The sequence below is a fragment of the Mandrillus leucophaeus genome, unplaced genomic scaffold (genome assembly GCF_000951045.1).
Source record: "Mandrillus leucophaeus isolate KB7577 unplaced genomic scaffold, Mleu.le_1.0 Scaffold32, whole genome shotgun sequence".
Classification (NCBI taxonomy): domain Eukaryota; kingdom Metazoa; phylum Chordata; class Mammalia; order Primates; family Cercopithecidae; genus Mandrillus; species Mandrillus leucophaeus.
In genome coordinates this window covers 814,952-833,255 of record NW_012103365.1, presented here as the reverse complement: position 1 = coordinate 833,255, position 18,304 = coordinate 814,952, and the positions used below count along the sequence as shown (strand labels likewise).

General features: G+C 45.5%; 1 protein-coding gene across 3 annotated transcripts in view; it reads right to left on the bottom strand.

Moving 5' to 3' along the window:
- Positions 1-18,304, bottom strand: part of OTOA (otoancorin) — an 80,798-nt gene that overhangs the window by 34,088 nt on the left and 28,406 nt on the right. For all 3 annotated transcript variants that reach the window (XM_011987924.1, XM_011987925.1, XM_011987926.1), the window contains 6 exons: positions 16,045-16,260; positions 11,587-11,754; positions 9,354-9,494; positions 7,208-7,266; positions 6,895-7,012; positions 3,436-3,509 (listed from right to left, as the gene is read on the bottom strand). In XM_011987924.1, the coding sequence (XP_011843314.1) occupies positions 3,436-3,509; positions 6,895-7,012; positions 7,208-7,266; positions 9,354-9,494; positions 11,587-11,754; positions 16,045-16,260 (776 nt within the window). The remainder of the gene's footprint in view (positions 1-3,435; positions 3,510-6,894; positions 7,013-7,207; positions 7,267-9,353; positions 9,495-11,586; positions 11,755-16,044; positions 16,261-18,304) is intronic.

Sequence of the window (18,304 nt, the reverse complement as noted above, 5' to 3'; positions counted from 1 at the left end):
TCTCCCCAGTGATGCTTTGGCTCCCTGCAGCAGGTAGCAAGTCTCCCACCCATCATGCTCCTCTTCTATGGGTGGGAACAAACTTCCCATCATGCTATCTCTTCTATGAATGGGCAACAAACTTCTCATCATGCTGTCTTCTATGGGTGGGAGCAAATTTCCCATCATGACCCTCTTCTATGGGTGGGAACAAACTTCCCATCATGCTCCTCTTCTATGCCCCAGAGCATTGATCAGATAATGGGTTCTCCATAAATAAACATGTTGATTGATGGACTGGTTGAGGGGAGATGAAAAAGAAAGGAAAAAGTAGATGAAAAAAGAGACAAAGAGGAGAGAGAATAAGTAGAAAGTGAGAAAGAAAGATAAGAAAAAGAGTGGAAAGAGAAATTCTGTCATCTCCAGTCCAGAACTCTGCCTTCAGCTCTTGATCCTTCAGCTCTTGACCATGTATTCTCAACAGGGTCAAGGTCACCCTCAAAAAGGAGAAACTGGTTTGGATGGGGGATAAAAAAGACTGTTATGATCTGTGACCCACTGAAACTCATTCCTACTCAGAATATTTTTCCTCAGTGTATAATTTCTTTCATTCAGGAGAAATTAAAATTTTCTCCTTTGGAAGGCAATAATAAAAGTTGAGAAAAGCTGCATGAAACCCATCCGGCCTACTCAACCCCACCACTCGACTGTTCCAAAACCAGATTCAACATCTTCTCCCAAACATGTTCTTCCACCTCTGTGCTATCCCACATTCCTTTCTTTCTTTGTCCCAAGCCTGTTATTGCTATCTCCTTAGTATTATCCCAATCTGTTCTTACTTCCGGCTGGGTGTGGTAGCTCACACCTATAATCCCAGCACTTTGGGAAGCCAAGGTGGGTGGATCACCTGAGATCAGGAGTTTGAGACCAGCCTGAGCAACACGGTGAAATCCTATCTCTACCAAAAATACAAAAAATTAGCTGGGCATGGTGGCATGGACCTGGGGTTTCGACTACTCCAGAGGCTGAAGTGGAAGAATCACTTGAACCTGGGAGGCAGAGGTTGCAGTGAGCTGAGATCGCACCACTGCACTCCAACCTGGGTGACAGAATGAGACCCTGTCTCAAAACAACAACAACAAAAATCTATTCTTACTTCTCCATTCCCAGTACCACTGTCTTATTTATTTCTTCATTCATCCAGCAAATATCTACAAAACATCTACAGTAAGTCAGGCACTATTCTAGGCACCAAATATAACAATGAACAAGACACAAGTGGTTCTGCATTCATGGTGCTTAATTCTAGTAGAGAGAAGAAACACAGAAACCAATGAATAAAACAGGTCATTTCAGCTATTAATAAATGCAAGGAAGAAGGCAGGCACAGTGGCTCACGCCTGTAATCCCAGCACTTGGGAGGCCAAGGCAAGCAGATCACCTGAGGTCAGGAGTTTGAGACCAGCCTGGCCATCATGGTGAAACCCTGTCTCTACCAAAAAATACAAAAATCAGTCAGGTGTGGTGACACACACCTGTAATCCCAGCTACTGGGGAGGCTGAGGTAGGAGAATCTCTTGAACTCAGGTGGCGGAGGTTGCAATGAGCCAAGATTACACCACTGCCCTCTAGCCTGGGTGACAGAGGGAGACTCTCAAAAAGTAATTAATTAATTAATGTAAGGAAGAAAATAAAATGGCTCTGTAAAAGAGAATGACAATGGGGATAATCAAACGAGCCCCTTCTAAGGCAGTTCCATTTGAGCTGAGACATGAATGAGTGGAAGAAATGCCATGCCAAGATCTGGGTTACTGAAATAATCTTCAGCTGTCTCCCTTCTTTCCATTCATCCTCCCTGCATTCTGTCCTCCATGTGGGTAGTGGCTATGATCATTCTGAAATATAAATCTGATGGCTGCACACAGAATATGAGTGAAACTCCTCACTTCACAAAGCCCCCATGATCTGATGTTCCTTACTTCTCTGGCCTTCTCTCCCCTATCTACTCCGCAGATATACCCCCATGTGTTCCCAGAGTGATTTGCTTTTCTTACCCACTGCTGAACCGGACATCCCCATTCCACTGCCTGGAATGTCCATCTTAAACTCTTGATCTAGCACTAGTTCAGTCTCCTCTGTCTCTCCAGTCTATAGGTGATATTCTCTCCTCTGTGCCCAGTGCTCATTATCCCTCTCCTTTGCCTCTCCTTTGGAAAGCAATAAAAAAGTTGAGAAAGGCTGCCTGAAACCCATCTGGCCTACTCAACCCCACCACTTGACTGTTCGAAAACCAGATTCAACATCTTCCCTGAAACATGTTCTTACACCTCTGTGCTAACAGAGGTGTAGAACAGCACCTGGCTTTCTAGGAAAGCACCTGGTTTTTCTCAGAAAACCATCTCTCTCACTCTAAGACCTTATGGTTTCTCTCCAGCCCCAGGGGTGCAATACAGATTAAAGTCAGTCAAAGTTACCCATCCTCCCAACCTCACTGATTGGTTCAAGGAAAACAAATTCGCCCAATTAAGGTCAATGAGAGTCAAACCCAAGACATGTATTGAGAACGATGGGAAGAGAATGTTTTTCTCTTTTCCCTGAATATGAAGCTGGGAAAATTTAACCTTAGATCTGCCAGGGTTTCCACAGAGAAAGAACTTGCCTGATAGTGAAGCCAGCAGAGATAAGCTGGGACAAGAGACAAATGACATCATTTGAACCCCTAGATCCAGCCATGCCTGAAGTCCCTCTCAACTTTCCAGTTACCTGAACCAAAAATTCCCTTTTATTGCATAATCCAGTTTCAGTTTCAGTTCTGTTGCTTTCAACCAAATATCAACCTGATACTATAATTGGCTTCATGTTTGTCTATTCCCTCTCCCACCATGAGATTATAAGGTCTGATAAACTAATAGGAATTTCTAAATTTTCAGATAGAAAATTTAGCTATCTGAGAACTAGCATACAGCAAGTACTCAATGAATTTTTTTTTTGAATGAATGAAGACAATAAAAGCAAAATAAGGTAGAAAGAAATAAAGAAGGAGAAAAGGAGAGAAACAATGTCCAGATCATGTTTGAAAAGCAGGGCTACCCTGCAGGCCTGAAAGCTCACACATGCCAGGAGAAACACCTACTACTCCCATCAGCCCTGATTCCCCTGAAGCCTGGCACAGCCACAAAGCCAGGCCAGATGGGACCTGCCTTACTGACATCCAGTCAGGCTTCGGTTGCTTTGGCTTGGTTTTTACATAACATGAAAAGCAAGAAGGTCTGTCTGAAATGTCTATATGATACTCAGAATTGAAATCCTGGATCTCAAGGGCTTAACTGTCTAAGGCACGCTCCACTCTGCCTCTAGTTCCTCAAGAAAACCCAGTGGGGAGAGAATCACTTTGACTTCAGTGATTCCCACCGATCTTACTGCTGAGCCAGAAAGTGGGGGCTGATGTTCACTTACGGGAGTGCAGCCAAGAGGAAAGGTGGCATAGACAACCTGGAAACTTCCCAGTATTTCCACGCCAAACAATTAACCTGAAAGATTAAGCAGGTCTGGGGATTTAGTGCAGTAAGAAGAAGAATAAACACAAGTAGTGCTTTCCGTGTGCCAGGCACTATTCTAAGTGCTTCGTATGTGTTCACTTATGCAATACAGAACCCTATGATGTAGGTACCACTACTCTGCCCAGTTTATGGATGAGAAAATTGTAATAACAAACATGAACACAGACATTTAAGTGTGATGCTCATCGCAATTGTTTTATATCTGCAAGAAAGGGAGATATAATTTTAATATTCCTCAGCAGGGGATTGGTTAAGTAGATTATGGTATATACATACAATGGAATAGTGCACCTACTTTGTTTTAAATAAGGTAGATTTATATATATGAACATTAAATGATGTCTGTGCTATTTTATGCATGTGCATATACATATATAGTTATATTATAATGTAAAAACCACAAATGAGCTCATATTGTACACACTATTCTGTTAAACTATATATATAGCTTAACTACACATATAGTTATACAGTTATATTTAACTATATATAGTTATATTTAATTATATAGTTATACACAGCTTAACTATATATATCGTTATATATATAGTTACATATCTATATATATATATCTTAGCTATATATATAAACAGAACAGTGTGTATAGTATGAACTCACTTGTGGTTTTTTTGTTTTTTTTTTTGAGGCAGAGTCTCACTCTGTCACCCACTGGTACAGTGGCGTAATCTCAGCTCACTGCAACCTCCGCCTTCCTGGTTCAAGCAATTGTCCTGCATCAGCCTCCCAAGTAGCTGGGATTACAGGCACCAGCCACCATGCATGGCTAATTTTTTTTGTTTGTTTGTTTGTTTTTTGTATTTTTAGTAGAGATGGGGTTTCACCAAGTTGGCCAGGCTGGTTTCGAACTCCTGACCTCAAGTGATCCACCATCTCGGCCTCCTAAAGTGGCGTGAGCCACTATGCCCAGCCCACTTGTGGTTTTTATATTACATGTAAATAGATAAGTTTTTTTAAATTTGGTTTAGAGTTAGAGTCTCACTCTATCACACAGGCTGAAATGCAGTGACTCGATCATAGCTCACTGCTGCCTTGAACTCCTGGGTTCAAGTGATCCTCCTGCCTCAGTTTCCCAAGTAGCTAGGACTACAGGCGTGTGCTACCACATTTGGCTAATTTTTGTACTTTTTGTACAGTTAGTCTTGCTATATGTTTCCCAGGTTGGTTTCAAAGTCCTGTCCTCAAATGAACCTCCCACCTCAGCCTCCCAAAGTGCTAGAATTGCAGGCATGAGTCATTGCGCCTGGCCTATATTTTATATGTAAAAGAAAACTCTCAAAAATGATAGCAAATTGTTCTTTATAGTTACCTCTGAAACACGGTTGCTCACCTCAGTATTATTGACATTTTGGACCAGATACCTCTGTGTACCGGTGCTGTCCTACGCATTGTAGGATGTTGAACACCACCCCTGGCCTCTACCCACTAGATGCCAATAGCTCTGCTCCAGTTGTGACAACCAAAAGTGTTTGCAGACATGGGCCAAAAGTCCCCTAAGAGGGCAAAACAGTACTCTGTTGAGAACAACTGCTCTGGGGAAAATTTGGGGGAATTTTACTTTCTCTGTATTGTGGTTTTTTGTTTTTGTTTTTGGTTTTTTTTGTAATAATTATGTGTTTTCAGGATGGGCATGGTGGCTCATGCCTGTAATCCCAGCACTTTAGGAGGCTGAGGCTGGTGGATCGTTGGAGGTCAGGAGTTTGAGACCAGCCTGGCCAACATGGTGAAACCCCATCCCTACTGAAAAGACAAAAATTAGCCAAGTATGGTGGTGGGCACCTAGAATCCCAGCTATTCAGGAGACTGAGGCAGGAGAATCACTTGGACCCAGGGGCGGAGGTTGCAGTGAGCCAAGATTGAGCCACTGCATTCCAGCCTGGGCAACAGAGCAAGGTCCTGTCTCAATAATAATAATAATAATAATAATAATAATAATAATAATAATGTGTTTTTAGTAACAATATAAATGAGAAAGGCAAATTATCTAATTAACTGGTATGTGAAGGGTCTGAGAGCTCGAAGCCTAGGAAAGCACCTTCACTGGGGTAACTCTTCCTGCTCGAACATGTAGGTCTTCCTCAAAGCAGGTCTGGCCTCCATCCATTTGCTCAGTTATTGGCTTGCCCACCTGGGCAGGTCTTTTAATATAGTTCAGTGGTTTGTACTAGCAAACCGATTAGAAATGCAAAGTCTCAGGCCTCACCCCTTACCTACTATATGTAAAACTCTGGGAGTGGGGCCTCCAATTTGTGTTTTTACAGCCTTCCAGACAATGCTGATGCAAGCTCAACTTTGAGAATCACTAACAGAATTAACAGCCCAAGGGAATGAGAGAGCTTCATTAAAACTTTGCATATTCCTCTAATGATCTTGAAGGATTATACAGCAAGCACTCTATGCTTCCTGATTTCCTGGGAGATAATTTCCTCTTTGGAAATTCTTCATTCTAGTCTGAAATGCAAGGCCAGAGTTGAGAAGGTGCTTTTTCTATCCATTACAGGAGTCTGTAAGCCAACGGTTCACACCAAAAGTTCAAATGCTGCAAGGCCTGTGTTTACTAGCTTAGACCCTGTGAAAAATCAGTCACTGGCTGGGTGCAGTGGTTCATGCCTGTCATCCCAGCACTTTGAGAGGCTGAGGCAGGAGGATCACTTGAGCCTAGGAATTTGAGACCAACCTGGGCAACATATCAAAACCCTATCTCTACAAAAAAATAAATAAATTAGCCAGGCATGGTGGTGTGTGCCTTTAGTCCCAGCTACTCAAGAAGCTGAGGCGGGAGGATCTCTTGAGCCCAGGAGGTTGAGGCTGCAGTAAACCATGATCGTGCCACTCTACTGCAGCCTGGGTGACAGGGCAAGACTCTGTCTCAAAAAAAAAAAAAACATCAGTTACTGCTTCTAATCTCCCCAAAGGGTTAAATAGCCTCCATAATCTTTTGGAAAATGAAGTTTTAAGTGAGAAAGAAAATGTTCTCAGAGTACTGTTCGCATTCACAGCTACTCCTGGAAAATGTTGGAATATTAGCTAGAGGATCACCTTTCATCCCACGAGAACGTAATTACGAACACACAAAATACTATCCCTTATGAATATATTTTAAGGTTCAAATTTGAGTATGGAATAACCAATCTGTTGATACTCTGGCTGTAGAGATGTGGGTATTTGGAGCTGTTTAAAAAGAAACTGGAAAAAACCTGGCTCAATCTTTGGCCCTAAGTCATCACTTGCGTCTAAATAATTCTGGCATAAAGATCTTTAGACGCCACAGCTAATTCAGGCCCAGTGACTGGGGTAGGGAGTGAGAATTAGAAGCTGAAAAATGCTTTAACGGTACCTGATACGGTGAAAGCAGGGCGAAGTTGTTCTGAAAATCCTGGAAATGGGCCAGAAAGAAGTCAGTGCTCATGGCATCAATGTGTGAGCAGGTCACGCCTTTGACCAGCTGCCCAGCACTAGAAAACAAAACAAGGGACTCAGGAGAGGAAGGAGGTGAGGAGGAGAGGAAAGAAAGAGCAAGAGAAGGCAGATATGATCAGACACAAGCTACAGATGTGACTGCCTAACTCTCCCTCCTGGGAAAGTAGGCTGCTCTGGCAAAAGGTTCTGAAGGGCCTGTTCGGCACCCAGGCCAAGTTACATTTTCCTACCTCAAAAGCTCCTCAGGCCTTCTGGTGGTCTTTAACAGAAGCTCATACAGGAACAGAGCCTGCGAGAAGAGAATGATCGACAGCACTGATGGCACACTCAGCGTGTGCCCAACACTGTGAGGCCCCATCAGGCAGGTGCTCCACAATCCCATTTTACAGATGGGGAAATGGAGGCTTAACAGGCTATGTGAGTTACCTAGGACTACACCATCGCTAAGTGGCAGTGCCTGGATTTGAACCAGCGTCAAGGTAATTCCACAGCCCTGTTCTCACACTCCACGTGATTCCCTGCGCCCCATGAGGCAGATGAGAGGCAAAGATGTTGGTGGCAAGGCTGGAGTTTTACTTCCTGTGATTTACAAAACTGCTGACCAGTTGAGAACTCCCTGTGGCTCCTACTTACATGTGCACCTGCCAGGTCCTGAACACCAGGCATCCCAGAATAGACCAGGATGGGCTAGAAAGCACCAGCAATAAAGTACCCGCAGCCAGCAGCATGCACTCCCTTCAAACCACCCCCCAATGAGCACTCTAGAACAATGCCAAGTAGACAAGGGAGTCATTTGTTTTAAGGAACATAATTTTACAGAATCCCTAGCTTGCAGATGCAATCAAGTACTACATTTGTCTATTTTATAGACTCTGAAACTTTGGGCATCATTCCCCAAACAGAATAAATTATGATCTAGCGTTAGATATGGTAGCTGAGAGCCAGAAAGCAGCACAAAAGCCCAGGCAAAAGGAGTGGGTGATGGAGGGAAGTTCTGGACACTATTTATGGCCCCAGAGATTTCCTTGGGCACAGAGTCAAATTCGGGGACCCTCCCACGGTCTTTCCCCATCTCAGGAAATGGCAATCCCATCAGCTCAGTGGGACAAAAGTATCTTGAAGTCTTTGGTGGCAGGAGGTATTTTCCAAAATAAAACTATTGGCCGGGTGCCCTGGTTCACACCTGTAATCCCAAGACTTTGGGAGGCCAAGGCGGGCAGTTCACTTGAGGTCAAGAGTTCAACACCAGCCTGGCCAACATGGTGAAACTCTGTCTCTATAAAAAACACAAAAATTAGCCTGGCATGACGGTGTGTGCTTGTAATCCCAGCTACTCAGGAGGCGGAGCCATGAGGATTGCTTGAACTCGGGAGGAGGAGGAGGTTACAGTGAGCCAAGATTGTGCCACTGCACTCCAGCCTCGGTGACTGAGAGAGACTCTGTCTCAAAAAATAAAACAAAATAAAATAAAACAGTTGCCACTGTTACTAAATTTAGAGGTGGTTTGTGACACAGCAATAGATAACCGGGATATCATCCAGCCTCATGAGAGACCCTGAGCAAGAGCCCCTGCAACAGACAGGGATTTGTGTCTGGGATTTCATTCAGTTTTGCACTCTCAGCACTGTGAGCGGTGCCTGGCGCATTGTTGGGCGGTGCTTGATAAACATTTCCTGAGTGCATGTAATGAAGATTGACTGGATACAAAGGAAGTCAAGGACGGTACTAAGGCAGAGCATCCACTTCAACAGCACCATCCCCCCAAGTGGCCTCAATGCTCACAGCATTTAATAACACACATAATAGCCGCAAATATTTATAGCGCACAACCCACGTGGCATATAACAGTGACCCTCATTTTATTATCAAAATTATCCCCATTTTGCACATGAGAAAACTGAGGCCATATAAGGACCTTCTCCAAGGCTAATAAATAAGTGGGAGCCAGAATTCATGCTCAGGTGTTGTCTAACTTTTTTTTTAAGAGACAGGGTCTTGCTCTGTTGCCCAGACTGGAGTGTAGTAGTAGCATAACCGTAGCTCACTGCATTGTGGAACTCCCAGGCTCACGTGATCCTCCTTCCTCAGCCTCCTGAGTAGCTGGGACCACAGACATGCATCACCACGCCTGGCTAATTTTTTAACTTTTTGTAGAGACAGGGTCTTGCTGTGTTGCCCAGGCTGGTCTCAAACTCCTGGCGTCAAGCGATCCTCCTGCCTCAGCCTGTCCAACTTCTTAACACTATACTATTCTGCCTCCTATACTAATCACACAGAAATAAATTTCTTTTATCAAATTAACTTTAAAACAGACCATTCATTCTCACAAGACAGAGAGTCAGAAATACAGGATCGATCTGTGCTTCGTGGCAGTACCTGGCTCCTTCCAAGTTCCTTATCCTTCAGGACTGTAGAGTTGAATCCAGGTTGCCTCCTTAAATCAAAGAGAGACACTTCCTTAAAGAGAGCCCCTTGTATCTCCACAATGCCTGAGGCAGTGTCTCCAGCTTCCACCATCTGCCAAAAGTGAGAAGCATCAAAACAACCTTGTAAAAAATGCATTGAGCTTTAAGGAAGGGCCGGACACTACAACACAGGCAATAAAATCCATCAGACTGGCTCAGCAACCCTAGGAAGTGGAGCGTAGCATCATCCCCATTTCACAGGTGAGGAAACACAGACTTCAAGTGTGATGAGTTGAAAGTCAGTAAGTGAGATTCAAGCCCAAGTCTGTCTGATTCCAAAACCCATGCAACTCACGCTCTTTATTTCTTTAACTGTATGGGCTACTTGCTATCTGTAAGATGTTGGTGTTTTAGGCCAAACCCCTTAGGTTTTTTGGGTTTTTTTGTTTTTTTTTTTTTTTTTTGAGATGGGAGTCTGGCTCTGTCGCCAGGCTGGAGTTCAGTGGCACAATCTTGGCTCACTGCAATCTCCACATCTCCACCTCCTGGGTTCAAGCAATTTCTCTGCCTCAGCCTCCCGAAGAGCCAGGACTACAGGAGTGCACCACCACGCCCAGCTAATTTTTTGTATTTTTAGTAGAGACAGGGGGTTTCACCATGTTGGCCAGGCTGGTCTCAATTTCCTAACCTCGTGATCTACCCACCTTGGCCTCCCAAAGTGCTGGGATTATAGGCGTGAGCCACTGCACCTGGCCAAGTTTTGGTTTCTTAACAGATTTTGCCATTGGACAGAACAGACCTGATAGGGCAAGATGTCAAAAGACTCCCTGACAAGTAAAAAAGGGGCCAGGCATGGTGGCTCACGCCTGTAATCCCAGAACTGTAGGAGGCTGAGGCAGGTGGATCACTTGAGCCCAGGAGTTTGAGACCAGCCCAGGCAACATGGCAAGACCCCATCTCTAGAAAAAACACAAAAATTAGTGAGCAGCACAGGTCTGTAGTCCCAGCTACTTGGGAGGCTGAGGTGGGAGGATCACCTGAGCCCCGGAGGTGGAGGCTGCAGTGAACCAAGATCATGCCACTGCATGCTGACTGGGGTAATAGAGGAAGACCCTATCTAAACAAACAAACAAAAAAACAGAATACAGACATGGCTGTGGACCATGAAAAGGGCTTTCAGATGCACCCTAGAACTTTGGGGTTTACTTTTAGATTTGAAAAACAAATTTTAGGCCAGGCACAGTGGCTCACACCTGCAATCCCAGCACTTTTGGAGGCTGAAGCAGAAGGATTATTTGAGGCCAGGAGTTGGGCAGCCTGGCAATACAGCAATACTCCATCTCTACGAGAAATGAATAAATTAGCCAAACATGGTGGCTTTAGGCCAGGAGTTCAAGACTAGCCTGGGCAACATAGCAAGACCATGTCTCTACAAAGTTAAAAAATTAGCCAGGCATGGTGATGCATGCCTGTGGTCCCAGCCACTCAGGAAGTTGAGGCAGGATGATTGCTTGAGCCCGGAAGACTGTGATGAGCTATGATCGTACCACTGTACTCCAGCCTGGGCAACACAGAAAGACTGTCTCAAAAAAAAAAAACAAAAAAAACTTGAAGTGTTATAAGATCAGGAAACCTGATTTAAGAAAAGTCTTCTAGGCCAGGCGCTGTGGCTCAAGCCTGTAATCCCAGCACTTTGGGAGACCGAGGCGGGTGGATCACAAGATCTGGAGATGGAGACCATCCTGGCCAACATAGTGAAACCCCATCTCTACTAAAAACACAAAAAATTCGCCGGGCGCGGTGTTGGGCACCTGTAGTCCCAGTTACTTGGAGGGCTGAGGCAGGAGAATGGCGTGAACCCAGGAGGCGGAGCTTGCAGTGAGCCAAGATCGCGCCACTACACTACGGCCTGGGTGACAGAGCAAGACTCCGTCTCAAAACAAAAAAAAGAAAAAAAAAAAAAAGAAAAGTCTTCCAGATTAGATTGTCTGGGAGAACAAAGGGTTCTGGGAAGAATCACAGCATGACCGAAGGGCTCTGTCTGGAAAGGAGGGAAGGTGTGCCACCAGGAGAAGGCAGAGCCAAGACACCAACGACTGAGACAATCCCAGCCCTGGGTTCATGGTCCAAAGTCACACCCACTCACCAAACCCCAAAAACACACCCCATGACATGTGGCTGAGCACCAGACATCATCCTCTCACCTTGCTGAGGATACCTTGCTGCTGGGCAGGTGACAAGTCAGACAGGTACTGGGAAACGGCACTTCTCAGGACCTGCGAGAGGTCCTTGCAGTTCATGCTGCAGAAGGCCTGGGTGCTGACCCCGGCCAGCAGCGCGCCCATCTGGCTGACATTGTAGAAAGACAGCACCTGGAAGAGGAGCAGCCGCACAGTCAGGCTCTGCTCCCGCCTTTCACCTCTCCAACATGCACTCAGCCCATCTATGTGCCAAGTATTGGGATAGGTGAGACCTTAGGGGCACAGCAGTGAGCCAGACAGATGCTGCCTCCACAGGCCTTCCTTCCTTCTATCAAATCAAGAAAGAGAGTTTGCCGGGTGTGGTGGATCACACCTGTAATCCCAGTACTTTGAGAGGCCAAGGCGGGTGGATCACCTGAGGTCAGGAGTTCAAGACCAACCTGGTCAACATGGTACAACCCCATCTCTACTAAAGATACAAAAATTAGCCAAGTGTGGTAGCAGGTGCCTGTAATCCCAGCTACTTGGGAGGCTGAGGCAAGAGAATTGCTTGAACTCAGGAGACAAAGGTTGCAGTGAGCCGAGACTGTGCCATTGCACTACAGCCTGGGCAACAAGAGCAAAACTCCATCTCAAAAAAAAAAAAGAAAAAAGAAAAGAAAGAAATTATACGTGGGTTTTTTTCTTTCCTTTAGAGTGAAGATGCTAGAAAGTTTTCCATATAACTAAGGACATGCTTTGGTTCTATGAAAAGACAGCTGAGTGGGTTCCTTCAGTTATTCTGTGTATAATGGGTGATCTCATGCTGTCTTCAAAGAAGGCATGACCTTTTGACCTTTTGACCTCTTGCCTTCTGAGTAAAAGTGGCCTCACCCCTCAGTAGGAAGAGTTGGATATTAGAAAAGAAACAAACCACTTTGTCCTGGGTTGGGAGGGAACACAACAGTCTCCCTAACTCCCTAAAATCAAATTCAGAGAGGACTGTCAAGATGGACCCATGGAGCCCCAATCGAGGTCCAGAAACAAGGATTCAAAGCCTTCAGCGTAAAGTCACTATGAGGCTAGAACAGACCAGATGAATGGGCTGGCCCGGTACCTGAGTCAGAAAGTGGGAATGGGTGGGCATTGGTCATGGTGCCATGCTGGAGACAGTGACCGCCAGAGGTAAACAAGACACCTCTGAGGCCAGGTGCCCTGGGTTCAATCCCAGCTGTGTAACTTTGATGTGGCCTTTTCCAGTTCTCTTACACACTCTGTACCTCACATGAATGAACTGGACAATGAAGATGACAGCACTACTGACTTCAGAGGATTGTTGGATTAAATTATTAACTCACTTAGAACACAACCTGGCACATAGTAAGTGTTCAGTAAATGTTTGTTATTCCACATCCCCCTCCCTTAGCCCCGCGATGGAGGAAGCAGGCTAGGACCAGCCCTCGGAGCTACAGCTGCCCTTCATCCCCCTCTCGCCCTCCCTACCGACATCCTGCTCCAGTTCCCACTTGGATTTACTTTGGAGAATGTGGTTGAAATATAGCTGGCTCAGAACCATGACATACCAAACCTAGCTTTAAAAACTTGAAGAAATTTAAAAAGACTTGGATGCCAAGAAGAAATCCCCTACTCCTGCTCTTTGGGCGGCCAAGGCGAGTAGTTTGCTTGAGCCCGGGAGTTTGAGATCTGCCTGGGCAACATTGCAAAATCCCATCTCTACAAAAAAATACAAAAACTCAGCCCAGCATGGTGGCACACCCCTGTGGTCCCAGCTACTCAGGAGGCTGAGGTGGGAGGATCACCTGAGCCTGGGAGGTCAAGGCTGAAGTGAGCCAAGATCAGACCACTGCACTCCAGCCTGGGCAACACAGAGACCCTGTCTCAAAAAAGAAAAAAAGGGGAAGAAACCCCTCAGTTCCTGAGGCCGACTCCAGCACTGCCTTCTGGGTGCATGGATTCTACTCTATAACTCTTAAACCCCTTTACCACCTGAATCAAAAGCTTTTGTTTTCATTTCCAACCTCAGTGATTTTCTTCTTTATGAGACACTGTGGTATTTTGCTTTAGAGCAAGCAAAATGGAGCCCCTCACATTTTCAACATCTTCACCTCTTCCCATATCCTCCTTCCAGCTGCATGGGAGGTACTAACACTGGAATTATGGTGCTAAGTTAGTAAACATGACCTTTATGGAGTAGTCTCTCTTTTATTCTTTGAGATTTCTACTACTTTTTTTTTTTTTTTTTTTAAGACAGAGTCTTGCCCTGTAGCCCAGCCCAGTCTGGAGTACAGTGGCACGATCTCGGCTCACTGCAACCTCCTCTGCCTCCTGGGTTCAAGCGATTCTCCTGCTTCGGCCTGGAAGCAGCTGGAATTACAGGCGTGCACCATCATGCCCAGCTAATTTTTCTATTTTTAGTAGAGACAGGGTTTCACCATGTTGTCCAGGCTGGTCTCGGGCTCCTAGCCTCAAGTGATCCATTCATCTCGGCCTCCCAAAATGCTAGGATTACAGGCATAAGGCACCACGCCCAGCCTACTACATTTCGTCAAAAGAAAAATTGATGAGTTTTGTATAGTTAGTCAGACACAGTTAACACTGAATTCACAGTTTAGCAATTATAATGGATGCTTGTTAAACATCTGATAGTAAATTGTGTTGTTTCAAAGTAATTAAAATTAATATCCAGAAGCCAAAAATAAATAAATGTTTGTTATTATTATTTGATTGGAATGGGTCCTAATCTAATCCTTGTGAGCCAGTTTGCATCCTGGGAAGTGGCCAGGAGTGTGGACTAAATGAGAAGGACACCAAAGGCCAGGTGCAGTGGCTCACACCTGTAATCCCAGCACTTTGGGAGGCCAAGGTGGGTGGATTACGAGGTCAGGAGTTTGAGACAAGCCTGGCCAACATGGCAAAATCTCGTCTCTGCTAAAAATACAAAAATTAGCTGGGTGTGGTGATGGGTGCCTGTAGTCCCAGCTACTCAGAAGGCTGAGGCAGGAGAATTGCTTGAACCTGGGAGGCAGAGATTGCAGTAAGCTGAGGTTGTGCCATTGCACTCCAGCGTGGGCGACAAGAGCAAACAAACAAACAAAAAAAGATGACACCAAAATGCTTAGAACTCAAGTCTCTCAGATTTGGAGCCCTCTGGACTGGACCCAACCCAGGGACACTAATTGTCCCCAAAAGAATGTCCATTGTCTACCCCAGGAGCAGCTAGAACACAGATTAAGACTCCTGTCCCCAACAAAGAGGACTGTCTGCCTGACAGTTCCTTCTCTGCAGCCCAAGATTGGAATAAAATAGCATCATCCCTAATCCCAAAGTAATGGCAAAAACTGTGATTGCTTTTTGCATCAACCTAATAGCAGCTCAACAGCAGGCAGGAAAATCCTGGGATGAGTCCCACACGTTGATCCCACTCAGTGATGACTAACGCCCCTTGAGCTCATACTCTGTGGTGTCACCTGGTGGTCTAGCTTCTTCATGTGTACCAACTCACATAATATTTGCAGCAATGCTACAGGGTAAGTGCTACTGATTTGTTATTGTTGTTGTTGTTTAATTTTATTTTTTGAGACAGGGTCTTGCTCTGTTGCCCAGGCTGGAGTGCAGTGGCACGATCTCTGCTCACTGCAACCTCCGCCTCCCAGGTTCAAGCCATCCTCCTGCCTCAGCCTCCCGAGCAGCTGGGATTACAGGCGTGCACCACCACGCCCAGCTAATTTTTGTATTTTTAGTAGAGACGGGATTTCACCACATTGATCAGGCTGGTCCCAAACTCCTAGCCTCAGGTGATCCTCCTACCTCAGCCTCCCAAAGTGCTGAAATTGCAGGTGTGAGCCACGTAGCCCAGCAGTAAGTGCTATTGTTGTCCACATTTTACAAATAGAGAAACTGAGGCAAAGCAAAAGTAAGCAAATTGCCCAGTGTCACAGAGCTAGTAAATGGCAAAGCGAGGATTTGAACCCAGGCAGTCCTCCTCAGCATCATCTTCTTACTGATTGGTTGCCCCTGCTGTGTGTATATGACTATTATGGATTAAATATTTGTGTCCCCCAAGAATCTGTATGTCAAAGTCCTAACCCCCAATGTGATAGTATTGGGAGGTGAGGCCTTTAAGGGTTAGATGACGTCATGAGATAATGATGGTCAGGTGGGGCCCTGATCCAATGGTATTAGTTTCCTTGTAAGAGGAAACACCAGAGAGCTTGCTCTCATGTGGTCAGGTGAGCACACAGCAAGATGGAGGCCACCTACAGGCCAAGAGAAGAGGCCTCAGAATAAAACCTACATTTGTGACACCTTGATGTTGGACTTCCCAGTCTCCACTATTGTGAGAAATAAATGTATGTTGTTTATGCCACTCAATCTACAGTATATTGTTATGGCAGCCTGGGAGGACTAATACACTTAGGTCATCTCAGGGGAAATAAAGAAGAGTTTAAAACTCCAGCTGACCTTCTCATGGGCCAAGTATTTGGCAGACAAGATGATGACCTGGCTCTTGGCCCAACCTGAGACCTGGCTGAGGGTGGAGATGGCTCCGTGCACAGCCTCGGGGGAGAGAGATTCCAGTTGGCTGTAGGTCAGACCTACAACCGCATCCGACAAAGAACCCAGGGTCTCATTGAGCGTCTGGTTCTCTGTGGCAATGTCCAGGAGTTCTGCTTTGAGCTGGAAGGAGAGAAAATGAGAATGAGTGTTGACAGGAAGCAGGGCGGTGGCTCCCTCTGACCACATCCAGGGCTATTAGGACTCCACAGCATCCTCCCTGGACCTTGTCCCATCAAAGCCTCCAGGCCCAGAAATGAGGAAGGAAAGAGGCTCCCGCCATGCCCAGACAGTGAGACACCACACGGAGGACACCTTCTCTGGCCTTGGCTTTCATGTGCCGAAAATTCCCTGTGTGCTTCATTTAAATATTAATTTGTTATTAAATCAACCTTAATCCATGTCAGAAAGAAATGTTGTTCCCTTTATAACTCCACCACACTCTTATAGCATCTATTGTCCTCTGGTGACCTTGAACTCTATATCCATATATATAGGCTGTTTTCCTTTCATGAAATAGCCAGGGGCCTTTTCAAGATAATTTATAATCTGTGTAAAAATAACTTTTTTTTCTCTTAAGACAGAGTTTTGCTCTCGTCGCCCAGGCTGGAGTATAATGGCGCGGTCTTGGCTCACTGCAACACTGCAACCCCCACCTTCCGGGTTCAAGTGACTCTCCTGCCTCAGTCTCCTGAGTTGCTGGGATTACAGGCACTCACCACCACATGAGGCTAATTTCTGTATTTTTAGTAGAGACTGGGTTTCACCATGTTGGCCAGTGTGGTCTCGAACTCCTGACCTCGTATGATCTGCCTGCCTCAGTCTCCCAAAGTGCTAGGATTACAGGCATGAGCCACCACACCCGGCCAAAAATAACTCTTCACAGTTCAAGAAAGTAAAAGTCTCCTGAACATCCTACCTCATAAAAATAACTGTGATTAGCAATTGGGTGTATATGCTTCCAAGACTTCTTATACTTTATAAATATAGAGACACTAGGTAGTTTTTACAGAGTTGTGATATGAACAGAAGCACAATTTGCTTTTCTGTATTTCCCCTTAAAATTATCTCTTGCACCTGTCTGCACATTTCTATGATCATTTTAATAATTATTTTATTGCAATATGCCTGCCTAATGATAGTAAAATGTGCCGTTCCAACTGCTTTCGGTAAGGAACATGATAAAGTCACCTACTATACAAGGAGCTCTGTAACAAAAAACAAGAATGGTTCATGTTTTAACACCCGAATTTACGTAATAACGTCATTTCAGACAGGTGCCCAAAACGGGTTTCTGGCAATATTGAAATGGCCACTGGGGGGCAGCAGAGTGAAGTAGAAGAAACAACTGTCACAGCACCTGGGTCCTCTAAGTTCAGCAACTCCCTTCCCTAGAGATCAGTTTCCACATCTGTAAAACGAAGGAGTGGACTACAGCGGCAGCTCTCAAAGTGTGGAGCACACCCAGCGGCATCTGCACCACCTGGGGACGTGTTAGAAATGCAGATTGCCAGGCTGCTCCCAGACCTCCTGAATCAGAGACAGTGGGGCTCTGAAATCCAGGGATCCCCAGCCGCGGGGCCATAGATGGGGACCACCGGGACCCTGGTCTGTTAGCAACTAGCCACAGCAGGAGGTGAGCAGCAGGCCAGTGAGCATTACCGCCTGAGCTCTGCCTCCTGTCAGATCAGAGGCAGCATTAGATTCTCATAAGAGCAAACCCTATTGTGAACTGTGCATGCAAGGGAGCTAGTCTGTGCGCTCCTTATGAGAATCTAATGCCTGATGATCTGTCACTGTCTCTCATCACCCCCAGATGGGACTGTCTAGTTGCAGGAAAACAAGCTCAGGGCTCCCACTGATTCCACATTATGGTGAGTTGTATAGTTATTTCATTATATATTACAATGTAATAATAGAAATAAAGTGCACAGGCTGGGCGCAGTGGCTCACACCTGTAGTCCCAGTACTTTAAGAGGCCATGGTAGGCGGATCACGAGGTCAAGAGAATGAGATGATCCTGGCCACATGGTGAAACCCCATCTCTACTAAAAATAAAAAACAGTAGCTGGGCGTGGTGGCATGCACCTGTAGTCTCAGCTACTCGGGAGGCTGAGGCAGAGAATTGCTTGGACCTGGGAGGCAGAGGTTGCAGTGAGCCAAGATC